Source organism: Cyprinodon variegatus, unplaced genomic scaffold (assembly GCF_000732505.1).
Source record: "Cyprinodon variegatus isolate N-32 unplaced genomic scaffold, C_variegatus-1.0 Scaffold277, whole genome shotgun sequence".
Classification (NCBI taxonomy): Eukaryota; Metazoa; Chordata; class Actinopteri; order Cyprinodontiformes; family Cyprinodontidae; genus Cyprinodon; species Cyprinodon variegatus.
In genome coordinates this window covers 203,407-219,637 of record NW_015150730.1, presented here as the reverse complement: position 1 = coordinate 219,637, position 16,231 = coordinate 203,407, and the positions used below count along the sequence as shown (strand labels likewise).

Genomic DNA, 16,231 nt, shown 5'->3' with positions numbered 1-16,231 from the left:
AATCTTACATATAAATCGATGATAAGAAGAGATGTAAAAGAAGTACTCACAGAGTCCTTAAGAAAGATTTGGAACTGACAGGTTTGTCATTGATACAAACTAAAACTGTTCAGAGTAGAACTCTGCGTAATTTCCAAAAACACTACATTAACATTAAAGTCTGGGATTGAGGACATTATTGTTATGGGTCTATTTCTAGTCAAGGATACTTACTATCTACATAAATATATTCATGGAAATCTACTGACACTCTTGATAAGAGCCTGAAGATAAAATAAGCATAGCCAAAGACTATACCAGTTTCAATGAACTGACATCAATCGGATCATCGATCTGATCTCCACAGGTCCTCCTTACAGAAGAAAACTTGAATCTGCCATTACCTTTTAAAGGCTTTTCTAAAACATATTTCGTAAGTACTATAGTTTACTTAGATTTTTATTACACTTTTTTCCATATAAATTTCATTTTGAACTAATTTGACTTCTTTGTATATGTGGGTTGCTTGGGTTGGTACCCACATCTTTTGTAAATTATATATTTACCCGTTATATGCTCAATAATTACTTTCCTTTCTGTTACTGTTTCCTTTGTTCATAATCCTAATACATGCCAGAATCTTTAGTTTTGTGATGTGTAAAAGACATTGTAGTAAAACATTAACTATACAACGCAAAATCAAAATGCATGAGTACAAAATAAATATGTAAAAGACTGATGAGATGTTCACATTTAGAAAATTTTTACCCCATCACATTCCTGGTTTCCCCAACAGTCATAAAATCCACAGGAACAACAGAGAAAAAAATTCGGGGATAAAAAAAGGTTACATTACATCCAAATTAACAACAAAAAAATTCACATACAGTAAAAGCTCTCTTCAACAAACTGCACAAGGGGGTTAGTCAGTTAGTAAATTGTCTGTCACATACAAGCCATGAGAGACGACAGAAAAAAGCTACACAAAAAAGCCATCTTTTTCACTTGAAGCCCTGTGATGAAATTTAAAACAGAGTTACTCGCAGGCTTGCATGTGTCTTGATGCATATAGTTTATGACTCCAGGAAGAACCATTTATAAATATACAGCATGCTTGCAAAGTTATAAGCTGCAGTGAGTCAGTCATTAGTCATAAGAAAAGGCTTACGTTAGAGCAAAGGCGATCAGAGCTCCCACCACTACAATGAAGTCCAGGAGGTTCCACATGTCTCGAAAATAGGACCCATCATGCAGAATTAGACCTTGATCTATCATCTGAAGGCCAAAAAAAAAGTTAATAAATTATCCTAAACATATATATTTTTAAATGACAATCCTTTATGCCCTACCTTTATGATCATTTCAAAGGTGAACACCCCAGTGAAGACGTAATCAAAATATCGCAGCACCTGGGTGGTTTAAAAACACATTTAGCTCGACTCCTCGTTAGTTGATCGTGTTTACATCAGACCTATTTACACATTACATTGTTGCAGTACAATTGTTGCCCTGCAGTTAAAATGATTACATGAAAAAGGCCTCAGGATAAGCTTTTCCTTTGGCGAGTACTGTCAAAATCAGCTTGAATCAACTATGCTGAAACAATTATAGTCACAGATACAAACACAAATGCGGATGTTTTTAGTTTTCTAGAGATATGGGTCTGTTGAATCATCTCACTCATATAATGAAAACCAAAACAAATCACAAAATATTGGTTGTTTGTTGGAGTAGCAAACACACTGATTACCTAAAGTGCAACAGTAATACTGAGTGACGCTTCCATTAAGCTGCATGACTCATGAGACCAATTTCTAAGAGGAAAATCAGCATCAGAGAAGCAAACTGGTAAAAAAAAAATAAAAACACCAAAACTCAGAGTAAAAATGTCTTTTTATCATGTTAAAAAAAACAAGTTGATACAGAGTAGATTTGGATTATTGACCTAGCAATGTCTCCCTATGTCTCCCTATAGAGACATAAAGAAGAAATTTTTTGCCAAAATTGATAAAATGTCCTCTTAAGAGTAGTTCAATAGCTGAATGAACTCACATCATGCTAAGCTGAACTTACTCTCTATGGCACTGTAAAAAGGGAAAACTTGTGAAAAACAAACTGCACAGCGATTTGTCAGGCAGAGCTGCTGATTCTCACCTTGGATGTGCATGAAAGCCAAATGTGTCATGACACATTGTTACTGACTGTGTTAATGTCAACTAGAGATCTGACCAGACAGTCAAACTGAGCTATAAAGTCTTCCTTGGTGTTTTATAATCGTAAAGTGCGAGGTAGTAATGAATGTTTTATTTCTTTAGTGGATGATGATGCGACTCAAAAGATAACTAGATTTCTTTTGGATTTGCAAAGCTTTGCTAACATTCTAAATCCTTCATACATTTTCTTGATATCAGGTAGTAATATAGAAATCAAACAGTATGAGCTGATTTAGTAAAATTGTTTGAGCTGAGCTGTTTTATAGATTGTGCACAGGGTGTGGTGATACTAGGGGGGCTCACACATGCAATTTTCCTTTTGTAATAAATGTTATGTATGATTACGTCTGTTTCTTTCAGTGACGCCTAAAACTGTAAAAGAAAAAAAACAACAACTAAACCTGTTTTTGTTGTGTCATAATGCTTCCCTGAGGACGAAAGAGGAGGGAAGCCAAAATAAGAGAATGCTACTGATTTCACAAGAACAAATCAGATTCTAAGGAGGAATTCAATAAGTCTATATGGGCATCACCATAAAACATATCACACATTGTTTCTGAGATTTCTCATTTTTATTTTATTTTACTTATCTATTTGAAATGTACATCAATTAGCATTGCTGCAAATGCACCAGAATTGGCCAAGAGGCTATTTTTCATCTGTTGTCCCTGAACTCATCTTAAAACTGTCTACCTAAAAACTTAACAGTAAGGATTTTACAAGTGTGTTTCAACAACAGTTTCTCTGCATTGTGTGCAATCTGGTGATTCTGTTTAAACCTTTAGAGTTACAGTAAAAACATAAAAGTGTTCTTAACCACTTGTGTAAGAGATGTCAAGCTGCCAAAAAAGTTACTGAGCTGACTTCATATGAAACGACTTCCTCCACTGTTGATGTTTTTCCCCCTTTTTGAAATAAATAGCTACAAGTCACAGCTAATTCTACACTATACTATTATTCTATCTGATATAAATGTATGGCAGTGGGAGAAAGTGTTCCGAATTAGTATAATAACTGTGTCTGCATGACATTTAAACCTGTTTTATGCTCAGGGGCAGTACAAGCAAAACAAAGCCACCTTTTAGGGCCCCAAAGCAAGTAGGGAACCCCAAGAATAGTTAAATGTTGTTTTTTGGTTGTATGAGGATATCTATGTAAATATGTATCACTAACACACAATTCAATGATAAAATTATACCTTTTTAAAAATTAAATCATGTTTAGTCATGTAGAATTATTACTTGTTCATGAACACAAATAAGAATTGGTCTAGGGGCCAGATTGACTCACAGATGAGGAAGGACCACTGTATATTTGTAAGTTTGTACCTATCTTTGGTCAACAAAGCTTAACATTCTGTTTATGTGACGTAATTATGTCTATTTTTGTACAATTTGATCTTTATTTTCAAAGCTGCTGTTCTTTTTACACTGTCAGTTACATTTCCCTTGCAGGTTGTGTTTGCAACCATTTTACTGTAAAAAAACGAATACTCCTCAAGCACCTCCACTTCTTCTCCTTTGATGTTAATAGGATTCAACTTGTTGCTGTTTCTTCTGAAATCTACAATCATCTCCTTTGTTTTGTTGACATTCAGGATCAGATGATTGGTCTCTATACTCAGAATTCTGTCCATCCTTGATGTACCTAAAGATTGCAGAGTCATATGAGTATTTCTGCCGATGACAGGACTCTGTTTGGTACTGGAAGTCAGACGTGTACAGTAAAAAGCAATGGAGAAGGTACTGTCCTTCTTAAGCCTCTAAGGTCCGCTTTTGGGTAGCATAGTAATTTTAGTGCATGCAAATTTCTTTAAAAGTTTAACGATAAGAGTGTTTGAAAAGCATAAGCAAACATAAGTAGTGATAAAAACAAAATAAAAAGTTTCTTTTCTTCATTTTTCTTCATAAAAACTATGTAGAAAAACTAGTAAAAAATGTTTACAATTCTAACTGGCCCGAGAACAGGAGTTGAGTTTGATGTCATGCCAGACACTGAGAAAATGTGTATTTTATGCAATAGATTTACATATATGTATGGTTTAAATTGTGTTTAAAAAAAGAAAAATCTCTATGATCATAAGGCCGTTCAAAATATGTTCTTCAATGTGCTTATGTCATACAACATGCAATATCAATAAATACTTTCACCGTGGTCGTTCAATTCATTTTTGTTGCATCACATAGTTATTTGTTCTCTTATTCTCTTGTTGACATTAATTTATCCATAAATCCTAATTTATAAAAGCCATTAGGCTGATATACCTTGTTTCTGTCTGAATTTGTACACACAGGATCCTCTGCTGCCAGTGCAATGCTGCTTGCCACGATCACAAGGAGGATGGTCATTTCAAAGTAGCGAAGAGTGACGACATAGTGACAGATCCTCCTGATACTGTATGCAAACAGAGGGGAGGATACTGAATGGACATATGCAAAAATCAGGACAAATGATTTATAAGATAGACGTTGCATCTTACGGGTTGGAGGCTTTGAAGATGAACATGCTGTCAGGAACTACAGCTTTTGGAGGCAATGGGGGCTCCTCGTCCTCCGTTTCATCCTCTTTTTGCTCAGAGTCATATCCCTGCAACTCTTTGCTGTTCTCTAAAAAAAAAAGGTGAGAGAAAATTTGTGACTTCCACATGAAAAGCTATAACAAAGAACAACACGAGTTAACAATAAAAATCCTAGCAGCTACAGATACCCAGACACAACCATTGGTACAATTTAAAGATGTCATGTTTAAAGAAGGGTGACTGCAGAGATAAAACACACCCTACCTGTGACGGAAGTGAGCCCCAGAAGGGGCTGTGCAGACATCTCTATAGCCACGCTGCCCTCCAGGTTGGACTTGTCACGTTTGATGGAAATCTTGCGTTTCTCTGACTCAATGGTACTCACAGTGTACTCCTTGCCCTCTAAAGCTGGCTCAAGTGAGATGTTCTGACTCAGGGGTTCATACTGATCAATGCATCCGGTCTCTCCCTGCTTTGACCAGGTGCACTGCGGGGGATCAGGAATATCACTACCGGGTTCAGGATCTCTGTTATACCACAGAAAACACATTAAAGAACTTTAAAAATTGCAACAAAAAAAAAAAAAAGATTTACATTTACATGCTATTATGGAGGAACTGTTTAAGTTTGTTAGTGAAGCCATGTCTTGGAAGTTCTTGCTGCTCGTTTTCAGCACGACGACTTGGGAAAACCTTATTTGAATACAGCATGTCTGAGAAAAGTTGTGCAACAGATCAAGTTATGAATAGGTGGGTTAAAAGCTGAATTGATTTTCCCCTTGTTTTATATGGTTAGATAGCCCATCCTTATGTGATCTGTTGTGAAATTAATTGTTTAAGGAATAGTTGGCAGAGGAGGTGAGGAAATATAAAAACTTATACGATACATACTCTACGTAATATAAAAAATTTATATCAAGCTCTCCTCTCCTCCCTTTCAATTTAAACATGCCCCCTCTGCCATTGTGTTTCTTTTGCAGTTGTGGATTTCTATGGGTATTGTCAAGTAAAAAAGCAGAGACAAGTTTATATGGGTGGACATTCAGACATTATCTCAGATAGATAAATGCGTACAGTAATGCAACGGACAGTTTGATAATCGGTTTGCAGAAGTAGTGATTCCTTATCATTCTAAAAATGTCTACTCTGCCTTTGTGTTGATTTAGTTGTTTCTTTTGTTGATTTTGCAAAAACAGTGGATAAGACTTTCCAGAAGTTTTTCAGCTGAGCTTCTCATGAAGTATAATTACTTGGAGGGAAAAGGAATTTTTTGTGGAGTATGTTACAAACATTCTAATGCTTTCAGTTTCAATGGAACTGAAAACGGAGTGACTGGCATTCAAAGATAACCTAATGCATTGCCAGCTCATACAGGAGGTCACAAAATAACCTAGAGCAGCATCTAAAGCTCTGCAAAAATCTAATGACGCAACTAACCTCATAATTTAAGACGCATTTCAGAAAATGGATGTATAATGATGGTCGGGAAATGTTTTAATGCTTTTTTACCAACATGCCCTGTTGTAAGCAAGAATAAAATGGTCTACAGATTTCCTAATTGCATTCTGTACATGGCCTCCTGAACTGAAACTGCTGTTTTTCAGTTCTTAGCAGAGATCCTTAGGAGATCCTGGGAGAGCAACCATTCCTCTGAATTGCAGAGGACCTGGTTATTTGGCCTACAAGAAACCGGTAACTGCCTATTGTCTCCCTCTTGAAGTAAAGCTGAACAACAGACTGTGGCAGGGTACTGCAGCAGTCTGCCTTCTATAGAAAACACTGAAAAGTTTTCTACTTTAACTGGGAAGACATTTAATTAAAATTAGGTTTAAAGGCTGATATTTACCCCTAAAGGAGCCTGCTTAAACTTTATGCTGAATTTCTATTGAATGATCTAAACTCAATCGATGAGCCTTATTTGCTGGTTTTTATTAACTTTTTAAACTTGGTTCTGTGAATGAGAATATGCCAGAAGACTGGTGACATAAATAATTTAGTTTGTTTCCTCATTAAATAGAGGATGCTTTAATTATATTTTAAACATTAGAAGGTCTATTTTAGCAAACTTGAGTGAATAATTACATGTGTCAAGACAGAGCCAAGTGTCCTTTTTTAAAAAGGAATAAAAACGTCCTCACCCTGATTCTTCTATGACACTACAGTGCTGTTGTGATGGATCCGATAAGTCTAATTAAATGTAGTGTCCAATGCATTATATTATAATTTGTTATAAAATTCTAAGTTTTTAGATGTGGTTTTGCTGCTTTAGTTTTGAAACCATACACGTTTCAAGTTTTATATGTTTTTGTATTTGGTACATTTGTGAACATAAAACATGTAAGCCTAGAAACTTGTCTGAAATTTGTCAATTATGTCCATGTTGGGCCAGACTGCATTTCATAATGTATGCTTAAGTTTTTCATAATGTATGCTTAAGTTTTCTTATTCTGCTTGATGTTGTTATTCTGATACTGACTAGAATGTATTCAGACTGCTGTATTTAACAAAGTTCATGTCGTTCAGGTGTGAGGAACGAGAAGGAGAGAAAGAACCCAAGTCCTCTTCTGGCTCAAGTCAACTCTGATATAAAATATATTTCTAATATAAATCGGTTGGTAATCAATGAATTTCAACACAAAATTGTTCACAAAACTGGATACACAGAAAGCCCCAAATACATTTAAGGAAAGGAGGACTGATATGCTTGATAGGAAAGGCCCTACCTTCTGCATTCTTCTCCAACTTCTGCATATGGATTGATGATACATGTTGAGTCATCTTCCTCTTGCTGTGTTATGTTTGTTTGTCCCCCCTCTCCATCAGCTCTCTCACTCTCATCTCTGTCTTCTCTCTCCTCTCTTTCATCAATAATCTTCCTTTCTTGACTGAGTGACCGTCTGATATGTAGAACTTCATGTGGTGACTGTGTGCAGTCCAAACTTTTGGCTTCAACACGGGCTTCACGGTGACGGTGCCGCCTGTGTCGGGCTCCTTCTTCCAGTCCCTGACTGGACCTAAACTTCCGGGCCATTCGGTGCCTGCCACCGCCAGCAGTCCGGTGGTTTGCTCCTGTGGTTTTCTCCTCATTCGGATTAACATGAGACTCAGCAGCTGGGGGCTCAGGCATTGGAATGGAGACTGACATTGGGGGTTCAGGTAGGGGCATCTTAACAGACATGGGAGACTCAGGCAGGTGAGCCGGGCTGGCCTCCGGGGAAATGGCAGGGACATGTTTGGGAACAGTGGGAGTTTCAGCATTGTCCTCTGCAGGGCTACTAAACAGTTCCTCTCTGCTCGCCATCTGACGACGTTTGCGTAGCTGGTTGGCTCTCTGCTCCCACACGGACATGTTAACTTTTCTCCTCCTCTCGCGGCGGTTGACAAAGGCGCTGGGGCCTTTAAGGGGCTGCTCATCTGGGGCCCCTGGTGCACAGTCAGAGTCTTCTGGGAAATTGGGCCGCCCTCTGTGGATCGCCCGTTTTCTATACAGGTAGGGTCTCCTTCTGCCACTAAGACACCAGAACACAATACACACATTGAATGGGGGCAAAAGTTTGTCCACATGAACAGATTCAGTGACAAGAAACTAAAAAATATCAAATATCCATTTAGCAAACCAGCTATCTAACAAAAAATGTTGTAAAAAAAATAGTAAAGAAATACATAAAAGTTGCAAGAAAAGGGCAAACTTTTTTGTAAATTCGTAATGTTAATTAATTCTTAACGGAAAGTTTTCCCATGAAAAAATGTGTTAAAAAGCATCCAAAGAAATGAATAATAATACCTGGGAGAAAGGGACAGATCAGAAGTTGGAAAAAAGGAGAACAAAACCCACAATAACAAAAAAGAAAATGCGTGGGATTAAAGTGCAAACATTGTGTAACATCAACAAAATAATCTCAGGAATCGAATAGGGAAACTAAAGAAAGGTCTGTGCAATAGGGATGCATTCAGTTCTACTTACTGGTGTTCTTTTGTTGTCCGATGAGTGGTCATTTGAAAACAAGACAGTAGTGATTTACAACAAACAATGAACTTCTGATATGGCACAGAACAACATGTTTACATGGAAGTAAAAGCTTTGGAAATCAGCTGATTAATAATGTGAAGATTTTCAAAACTCCCCTTTATTTCTTTAGTATTAGAGAGCAATAAAATATAACATTATCAAAAAGTTAACTTATGTTCTTACTCGCCAAGTTTCACTGATGCAGTAACACATGCAAAAAAAAAGTGTTTATATTGATGAAATAAGAACATACTATACAATAAGCTGGCATTTCCATGTTTAAAAGCCTTCTCTCATTTTTTTTAAAGCTGAATTTTAAGCTTTTATCAACTGTAATCCACAATCACATCAACAGAATAAATAGATCCATAGAAAATATTCCTTTAGAAAATTTTCTTAAATTGAAAAACTTAAATAAAGGATTATCCTAAGATATTATATCTTCTTTAAGATATCATTTAGTCTGGATTAGAAGATAAAGCCTCATTAATCCAATCATTTTGTTCAGTGCCATGCAACAAGAACATAACAAGACAACAAGATGGAGTCAGAAAACTTACATCAATAAGCATATTAGAGTTTGCAACACACAAATGACTTACATTTATATGTGTTACACACAAATGACAAAAAAAGTCCCTGGGTTTTAAAGATCTGCGCCTCTGTTGAGCTCTCATATCCACAAATTTAAAAGTAAAATACAAATTTTGGGAACATTAGATCAAAACCAGCCAATGTTCAGTCTTTTATTGTTTATAAGTAAACACTCATACATTACACAAAAAAGCCAAATCTAAAAATGGCAAAGATATGCTAGGTTTACAGTCCCAGAGTGTTAAATAGTTTCATAATAATAAACTCTCTATTGGTGTTGCTGATGTTACAAGGCACTGAGAGTGGAGAAAAGATTGGCCAAAATGAAACAGGAATAGTAATAGTTGTTTTTAACATACATTTAATGGTATAGAGGATGATCTTTTATTTCTGTATGGATCATCTAAATAAGTGGTCCTCCTAATTGTCAGTCATTCTGGTGATATGTTTATGTAAGGAAGTCCTAAGTGCTCGCCCCCATTTAGCTATCCTTTTTCTGCGCATGCTCACTTTCAGTCACTGAAGCTCACCTTTCTCACCGCAGTTCTTTAAAAATGGCAGAGGGTTGAAAGAGAAAAAGTGTCTACGAAGTGTATGAGAAGAAAAGAAAGGCCTCAGAAGAGGCAGGTGCATCCCGGAATGCTTTGCGTGGAGAGATCTCCTTCCAAAGCATTATGGGTTTTGCTGTCACAGCGGCCTGCTGTCACCATAGGCAGTCGCTACCCAGCAGCCAGCGACTAATAACAAAGATGATGCAGGCACCGTGTGGTAAACGAGGAGTTATGTGACCAATAGAGCAAAAAGTAGTGATCATCCGCCCAAACGGTCAGTTAACAGAGTTCACTATCAAGTCCACCGTATAATGTATATAGTGCTGGACGGATTTTAGGGGTTAGGGCGGACGTTCAGACATGGTAAGGTTGTATGAGCCATGAGAACAGCAACTTTTAAACAGAGCAAGGATGAGGAGAAATGGGCTCGTGCATGCTCTTGCACGTGTTTAATAGGCGTTCCCTCTCGGGAGCGGGTACAGGGTTGTGCATGTGCATTTTTTTAAAGTAGAGAGGGCAGGTATTTTAAAAAATTTGCGAAAATCCTCCACAGTACCTCTAATCAGAAAAATATTTAAAAGGTAACAATTAACTGTTATATTAAAGTTGTAAAATCTGTAACATTGTAACATTTGACACTTACCTTTTTCCTTTTACATGTTTTTGTAACAGAAAATAAGTAACAGCATTTTAAAGGGTAATTTGAAAAACAATCTGCAATTAACTCATTGAATGTGCAGCTAGAGAAATGGGATTATTAGTGTATATGCGCTTTAAGCATTCAGCACATCTTGAAAACCACCATATATCATATTTCCCTTTGGGATTAATAAAGCATTTTTGAATTAAATTGAATAAGCCCGGTTCATTTATCATTTTCTATTAAATGTATATAAAATGTAGAAACAAACCACATGTAAATTACATTTTTCATGTGATATAAATGCAGCTAGCCAGGCACATTAAATACTAAATATGTTGATCTACTTCAGAGTCAGAGTAAAGTTGCTCCCAAATCAGAATTTAAAAGATCTAAACTTTGGAAGAGCAAAAAATTAGCAGCTTATAAGAAAAAATAAACAGGGCTAGACAGAGAGAAGTGTTATGTATTTTCACCTAACCCTCATTTAATGAATAAAAACACACAATGGTCACAGAAATAATTTGAATCTGACAAAGGTAAGCATTAAAATAATAAATCTATGAAAATGAATAAAGAAAAATAGATATTGCTTTCGAACCATGTTTAAAAAAATGATATGAAAAAAATGTATTGGTAAAACAGGCCTTTACAATAATATTGGTAACCTTTACTTGGTAATTTGTTGCCTTTTCCAAACTGCATGTTTCAACTCCTTCTAAAGAAGCTCAGTAGGATTTGGGTCAGGGTTCATAGAAGCCACCTTAGTCTGATGTTTTCCTCGTAGCCATTCTTGGCTGTTATTATACTGTTGGAAGACCCATGACCTGTGACTGAGACCAAGCTTTCTAAGACAAACTTTGCCAGATGAAGTAAAGCAGCCCCAGAACATAACAGAACCCCCTCCATGTTTCACAGTAAGGACAGTGTTCTTTTCTTCATATGCTTCATATTTTCTATTTGTGAGCATAGAGCTTTTTTTTGCCTTGGCAAAACGTTCCATTTTGTCTCATCTGTGGATGAATTCAGAACTATAGTGCCAGTTGATAAACTTCCATCTTATCAAGGACAATGGCCTCTGGACAGCGTTCATAGACGAATTGAACGCACTCACTCATACACACACAACTGATGCTCAAACATCAGATAGACTCACGTATGACTCTCAGCCTCCAAAGTTTTCCATCTGCTGAAAAGTTTGTCCCATGTTATATGTGCTTTTCTTGTGATGAGGTGTTTTTTTTAAATCTCAAACGGTACCCTGTCAAGGATAAAGTGTGAAAATGCTTTTTTTCCCCCTTTTCCTTCCCAATGTGGCTCCTATCTTTCCACAGAGATAAAAGGCAGCGCCCTAAGGGAACCGCCTCACGGCAAAAGAATCTGCCTAATGGCAGCGTTCTTTGGCACGCATGGCCTCAGTCAATCGTTCCCCTGTCCAGCCCTCAGTCAATCGTTCCCCTGTCCAGCCCCCCAACCCCTCTCATGTATGTGATGTATGTGATAAACAGTTTTTACTGAAACTGAAATCTCGATTACAATGCAAATTGTAATTGACAAAAAAGATAAATTGATTGATTGATTGTTTGATCTGTTAATAAGACATTCTCTCAGAAGCTTTTTTGATTGTTAACATGTAGTTTGGGAAATTCCAGTCCACTTTCTTTTTTCCGGATTTGTTTTTTACCACATTGGTGACCTACTACATCTCATTAAGTCCACTTAAGCTCAATGATGGATGTGTTGTTACTGTTCATATTTTCATTTCTTTGATTTGTCATCAATTTTCTTTTCTGTGGCCAGGAAAGTTGGATACAATCCCATGGATTTTACATATCTCAATAATTTGTGCAACTGTAGTCACATGAACATCAAGCTGCTTGGAGGTGTTCGTAAAGTCTTTAAATTTAACATGATTTTCCATAATGTTCTTTCAGTTCTCCAGAGAAAACTATTTTCTTCACTTTCTCTGGTCCATGTTGAGTGTGGTACACACCATGTCACCAAAAAACACAGTGGCTACTTGTTGCCCTATATAAGTATAGACCAACTGACTGATTACAGATCATACTCATGTGTTAATTAGTGGACCTTGATTTAACATGTCCCTTTGGTCACATTATTTTTAGCCTTTTCTAGGGATACCATATATTTGTCCAGGCCTGTTTAATTAGTTATTTTTTTTATGTCTGACATTAATTTGTTTATTTTCATAGAACTTTTTATTTATTATTAATTTTGCGAGATTCAATTTATTTATGTGGACATTTTTTCATTAAACAAGGGGTATTAACAATTTTGTTACCTGGAAGAGATGAATGAATGAAAAGGGTGAGTCATGAGTAAGAGGTGAGGAGTAGATCATTCAAAGATGACACGAGGATAACTGAGGACATCTAGGGAGTAATGAGGTGCAATAGAGAAAACCAGGACTAAGAAATAAGAATAAACTATAAATCTTTTACAAATAAAGGCAAGAGATTAAGTTATTTAGATTAGGACCCGAGTAAAGGGAACAAACATAAACAAAGCTCAGACAATCCATAGAAAGTCCAAAAAAACATAATAAACAATTAAAAACTTTAGTAATAAGATCTGGATAGGGATATCTTGGGGGTACTGTGTGTAACTTGGAAAATATTTTGTTGAATTATAAAATAGACGAAAATTATATCTGTCTAAAACTATTGGTATCCCATTTTGCCAACTTATTAATTCTAATACACAATTAATGTAATCCTGTCATTGGTAAATGGCTGGTTTACCTAGTATCAACATACAATAACAATCTTTCTAATGTCTATAACCTGTAATTATGGAGCTGAGGTGATCAGAGCACATATAAACACGCCTTCAGTCATGAGTAATTGGAAACAACAAGAACAATAAAATGGTATAAGCAAAATTCAACATCTGTTGGTTTTTTCCTGATTGTTGATAAGATGAAGACATGAGCTGTGATGGTTTTTGTCATATACTAAACAGATGAATTGTGAATAAATTTATCTAAGGCGTTATCCACTAACTTACTCTGATATTAAGCCGTCTCTTCCTCTTGCATACCTCTGATTGAAGAACTCCTCCTCCTCCTCTTCATCCTGAGTATATAAACTTTGTTACACTTAGGTTTTTAAACATAAACAGATATAAGAATACCACATTTGATAAATAAACACATGACAGATAAAAACAATGCAAACCTTGGTTAGTTCCTGTGCGTTGGCCAAATTATCCACAGCGATGGCCAAGAACACATTTAGTAGTGTGTCTGTCAAAAAGGCAGTTAAGGAAAAATATGGCTACCCAGGATTTACCAACTTTTTTTATGAAAAAACCCAACAAAAATTGATAAGACCTTTAATAATAGAATGTAAATATACAGCTAGACAGTTTAATTTTATAATCAGAGTAACAGCGTTAAGAATTTCAGACATAATTTGGCATATTTCCAGGCATTAATTCAACATTATAAATTAATGGTCTATTCGGAAGACTTTGCTATTTAAGAGATAATAAAATTTAAAATTAAGTTTTATTTTCTCAAAAACTAAATAAAAAAGCAGGATTTCCTTGTATAGGTTACTTGATAGCATTCAAGTAAAAAATGTTTATATTTAATAGGTGGACATTGCCAAAACTGCCTAAAGCAAACAGCAGGAAGGGAAATAAGTCTAAACAAGTTCTTTTTTATGCTTGTTTTTCATGCATGGCTGTGAATATAGCAAACCAATGAAGGTACATTTGTTTAACAAAAAAAATGCAACTCTGCAACTAAACTCACAAATGCATTTTGTTTTTTAAACAGAAAAGCATTCAAATAAAAAAAAAACACATTTTCCAGTGGCAAAAGACTAATTGTGACAAAAATATACATAAAATAATTGTTGACCAAACAAAAACTTCACTACTTTTCATGATAGGTGTTTATAATGAAGTCTAAATGTATAGTTTTGATCCTGTGTAGATAAGAGATAGTTCACAACATATTTAAACACACTAGCCTTGGTCTTCTTTTCAAAAATCATTAATGCTCTATGCTATCAGTCCATCTCAGAGAAAGAACCCTTCAATGCCTATAAGTGGCTTAGAACATTTTGCAGTTAAAGTTTTAAACTATTTTTACACGTTAGAGCTTCTCCTGTATTTAAAATTTTCAGGAATACATATTTACACTTTTATATGAATAAATTAAAAAGCGAAGGTGCACAAGCATCCTGGTTACATCAGACCTCTCTGACCACTTCTCAGGTCAACAAGGATACAGTTACCAAACAAAGTAAGCACTATAAAGTAGATGGATGACCACATGCCATATTGAACACCTCCCTGCGAGCGGATTCCATTATACATCACCTCGTTCCAGTCCTCACCAGTCAGAATCTGCAGGCAATTAAAGGCACAGAACATATAGCAGAAATAATTATACTGTTCAGGCTAGGCTCCAGTGAATGCTGGCTTTAAAATACTCCAAACGGCAGACCTAACCCCCTTTTTGATAACAATACACTATTAAAAAGGGTGACGAGATAATAATAATTTCTATGGTTGCTGATCAAAACATATTTTCACAGAGCAGTTCATTTCAGGCAGATCTGATGTGGACTTTTTCACGTTTCCCTTGTCTGAAATTCATGTGCGCATATGTGTGCTTGGATGTGTGGGACGATAGCGGAGGCAGGGGGCGGAGAGCGCTTGAGCAGAGTTGTTTAATCTGCGCCCGGGGTGAGAAATATCCCAGGGTGCAATGTGTCATGGAGAGCAGGCATGGAGGGGGGATGGGGGTCTGTGAGAACCAAACCTGAAACACTGTCATGATGGCAGCTGGAAATGTGTCAAAGTTGGTGGGAGTGTAATCTTCAAAGATGAACCTAGAGGTAAAAACAGATTGAGAAGCAGGGTCAGATATGACCAATGAGGAACAAACAGGAGGAAGAAGGAGAAGGAGGATGCAGGGAGTTATTTTCATCCGGACATAGCTCCTCCTTTCCTTCATCCTCCGAAGAGGCCACTTAGGGAAACCACTGTTGCATTTCTGAGCTGGAAACCACTTCTGCATGACTGGAAGTGTAAGTAAGGAAATGACTAAAACATGGAAACTCCATTTATTAATACTCTCAATAAAGAATGCCAATACACACCTCCCTCCAAAAAGCTGCATCCCAAGCAGTGCAAACACCACAGTGAAGAGAAAGAGAAGGAAAAGCAGGCTGATAATGGATTTCATGGAGCTCATCAGGGAAACAACCAGGTTCCTGAGAGAAGCCCAGTACCTGGAAAGAAGATAAATGATAAAAGTTGGATTCATTACCGTTGCTACAAGGTCTTGAAAAGTCAAAAAAAGTTTTAAATCCTAAAATCTTAATTTGAACCTAAAATAATATAGCCCGACTTTTTTTGTAATAGGCCTTAACAACTTGTAGTCAATTCTTATTGCACGTTTATTCACTTGCTGCTCTGTTTGCTTTTAATTTGTCACTCTTGGTGTTGTCTTGGTGTGACACAGCTACAAACGCATAACGCAGAGAAGCAATGTGCCCAGTATAATGGTGAAAATACTCAGACATTTACCATTCTCCACAATTATGACAAAGACATGTGCTACCGAACCAGGCCTAATGTAATGGGGGTAATACCGTCGTTGATACTGATTTTATAAAGAGAACAGTTAAGATATAAAATATTATAGGCACAAGAGAGTATCTTAAGATATTTGGATAGGAAAAAATGACTT

At 36.4% G+C, this 16,231-nt stretch overlaps 1 protein-coding gene across 6 annotated transcripts in view; it reads right to left on the bottom strand.

Annotated features, from left to right (window-relative positions):
* LOC107090032 (voltage-dependent R-type calcium channel subunit alpha-1E-like) overlaps positions 1–16,231 on the bottom strand; it is an 83,792-nt gene that overhangs the window by 18,824 nt on the left and 48,737 nt on the right. For 4 of the 6 annotated variants that reach the window (XM_015383173.1, XM_015383177.1, XM_015383176.1 and 1 more), the window contains 12 exons: positions 15,639–15,770; positions 15,299–15,368; positions 14,763–14,880; positions 13,701–13,768; positions 13,531–13,598; positions 7,433–8,218; positions 4,975–5,237; positions 4,672–4,798; positions 4,457–4,586; positions 1,329–1,388; positions 1,148–1,254; positions 748–759 (listed from right to left, as the gene is read on the bottom strand). In XM_015383173.1, the coding sequence (XP_015238659.1) occupies positions 748–759; positions 1,148–1,254; positions 1,329–1,388; positions 4,457–4,586; positions 4,672–4,798; positions 4,975–5,237; positions 7,433–8,218; positions 13,531–13,598; positions 13,701–13,768; positions 14,763–14,880; positions 15,299–15,368; positions 15,639–15,770 (1,941 nt within the window). The remainder of the gene's footprint in view (positions 1–747; positions 760–1,147; positions 1,255–1,328; positions 1,389–4,456; positions 4,587–4,671; positions 4,799–4,974; positions 5,238–7,432; positions 8,219–13,530; positions 13,599–13,700; positions 13,769–14,762; positions 14,881–15,298; positions 15,369–15,638; positions 15,771–16,231) is intronic. The other 2 variants (XM_015383175.1, XM_015383174.1) reach the window with 2 other exon arrangements.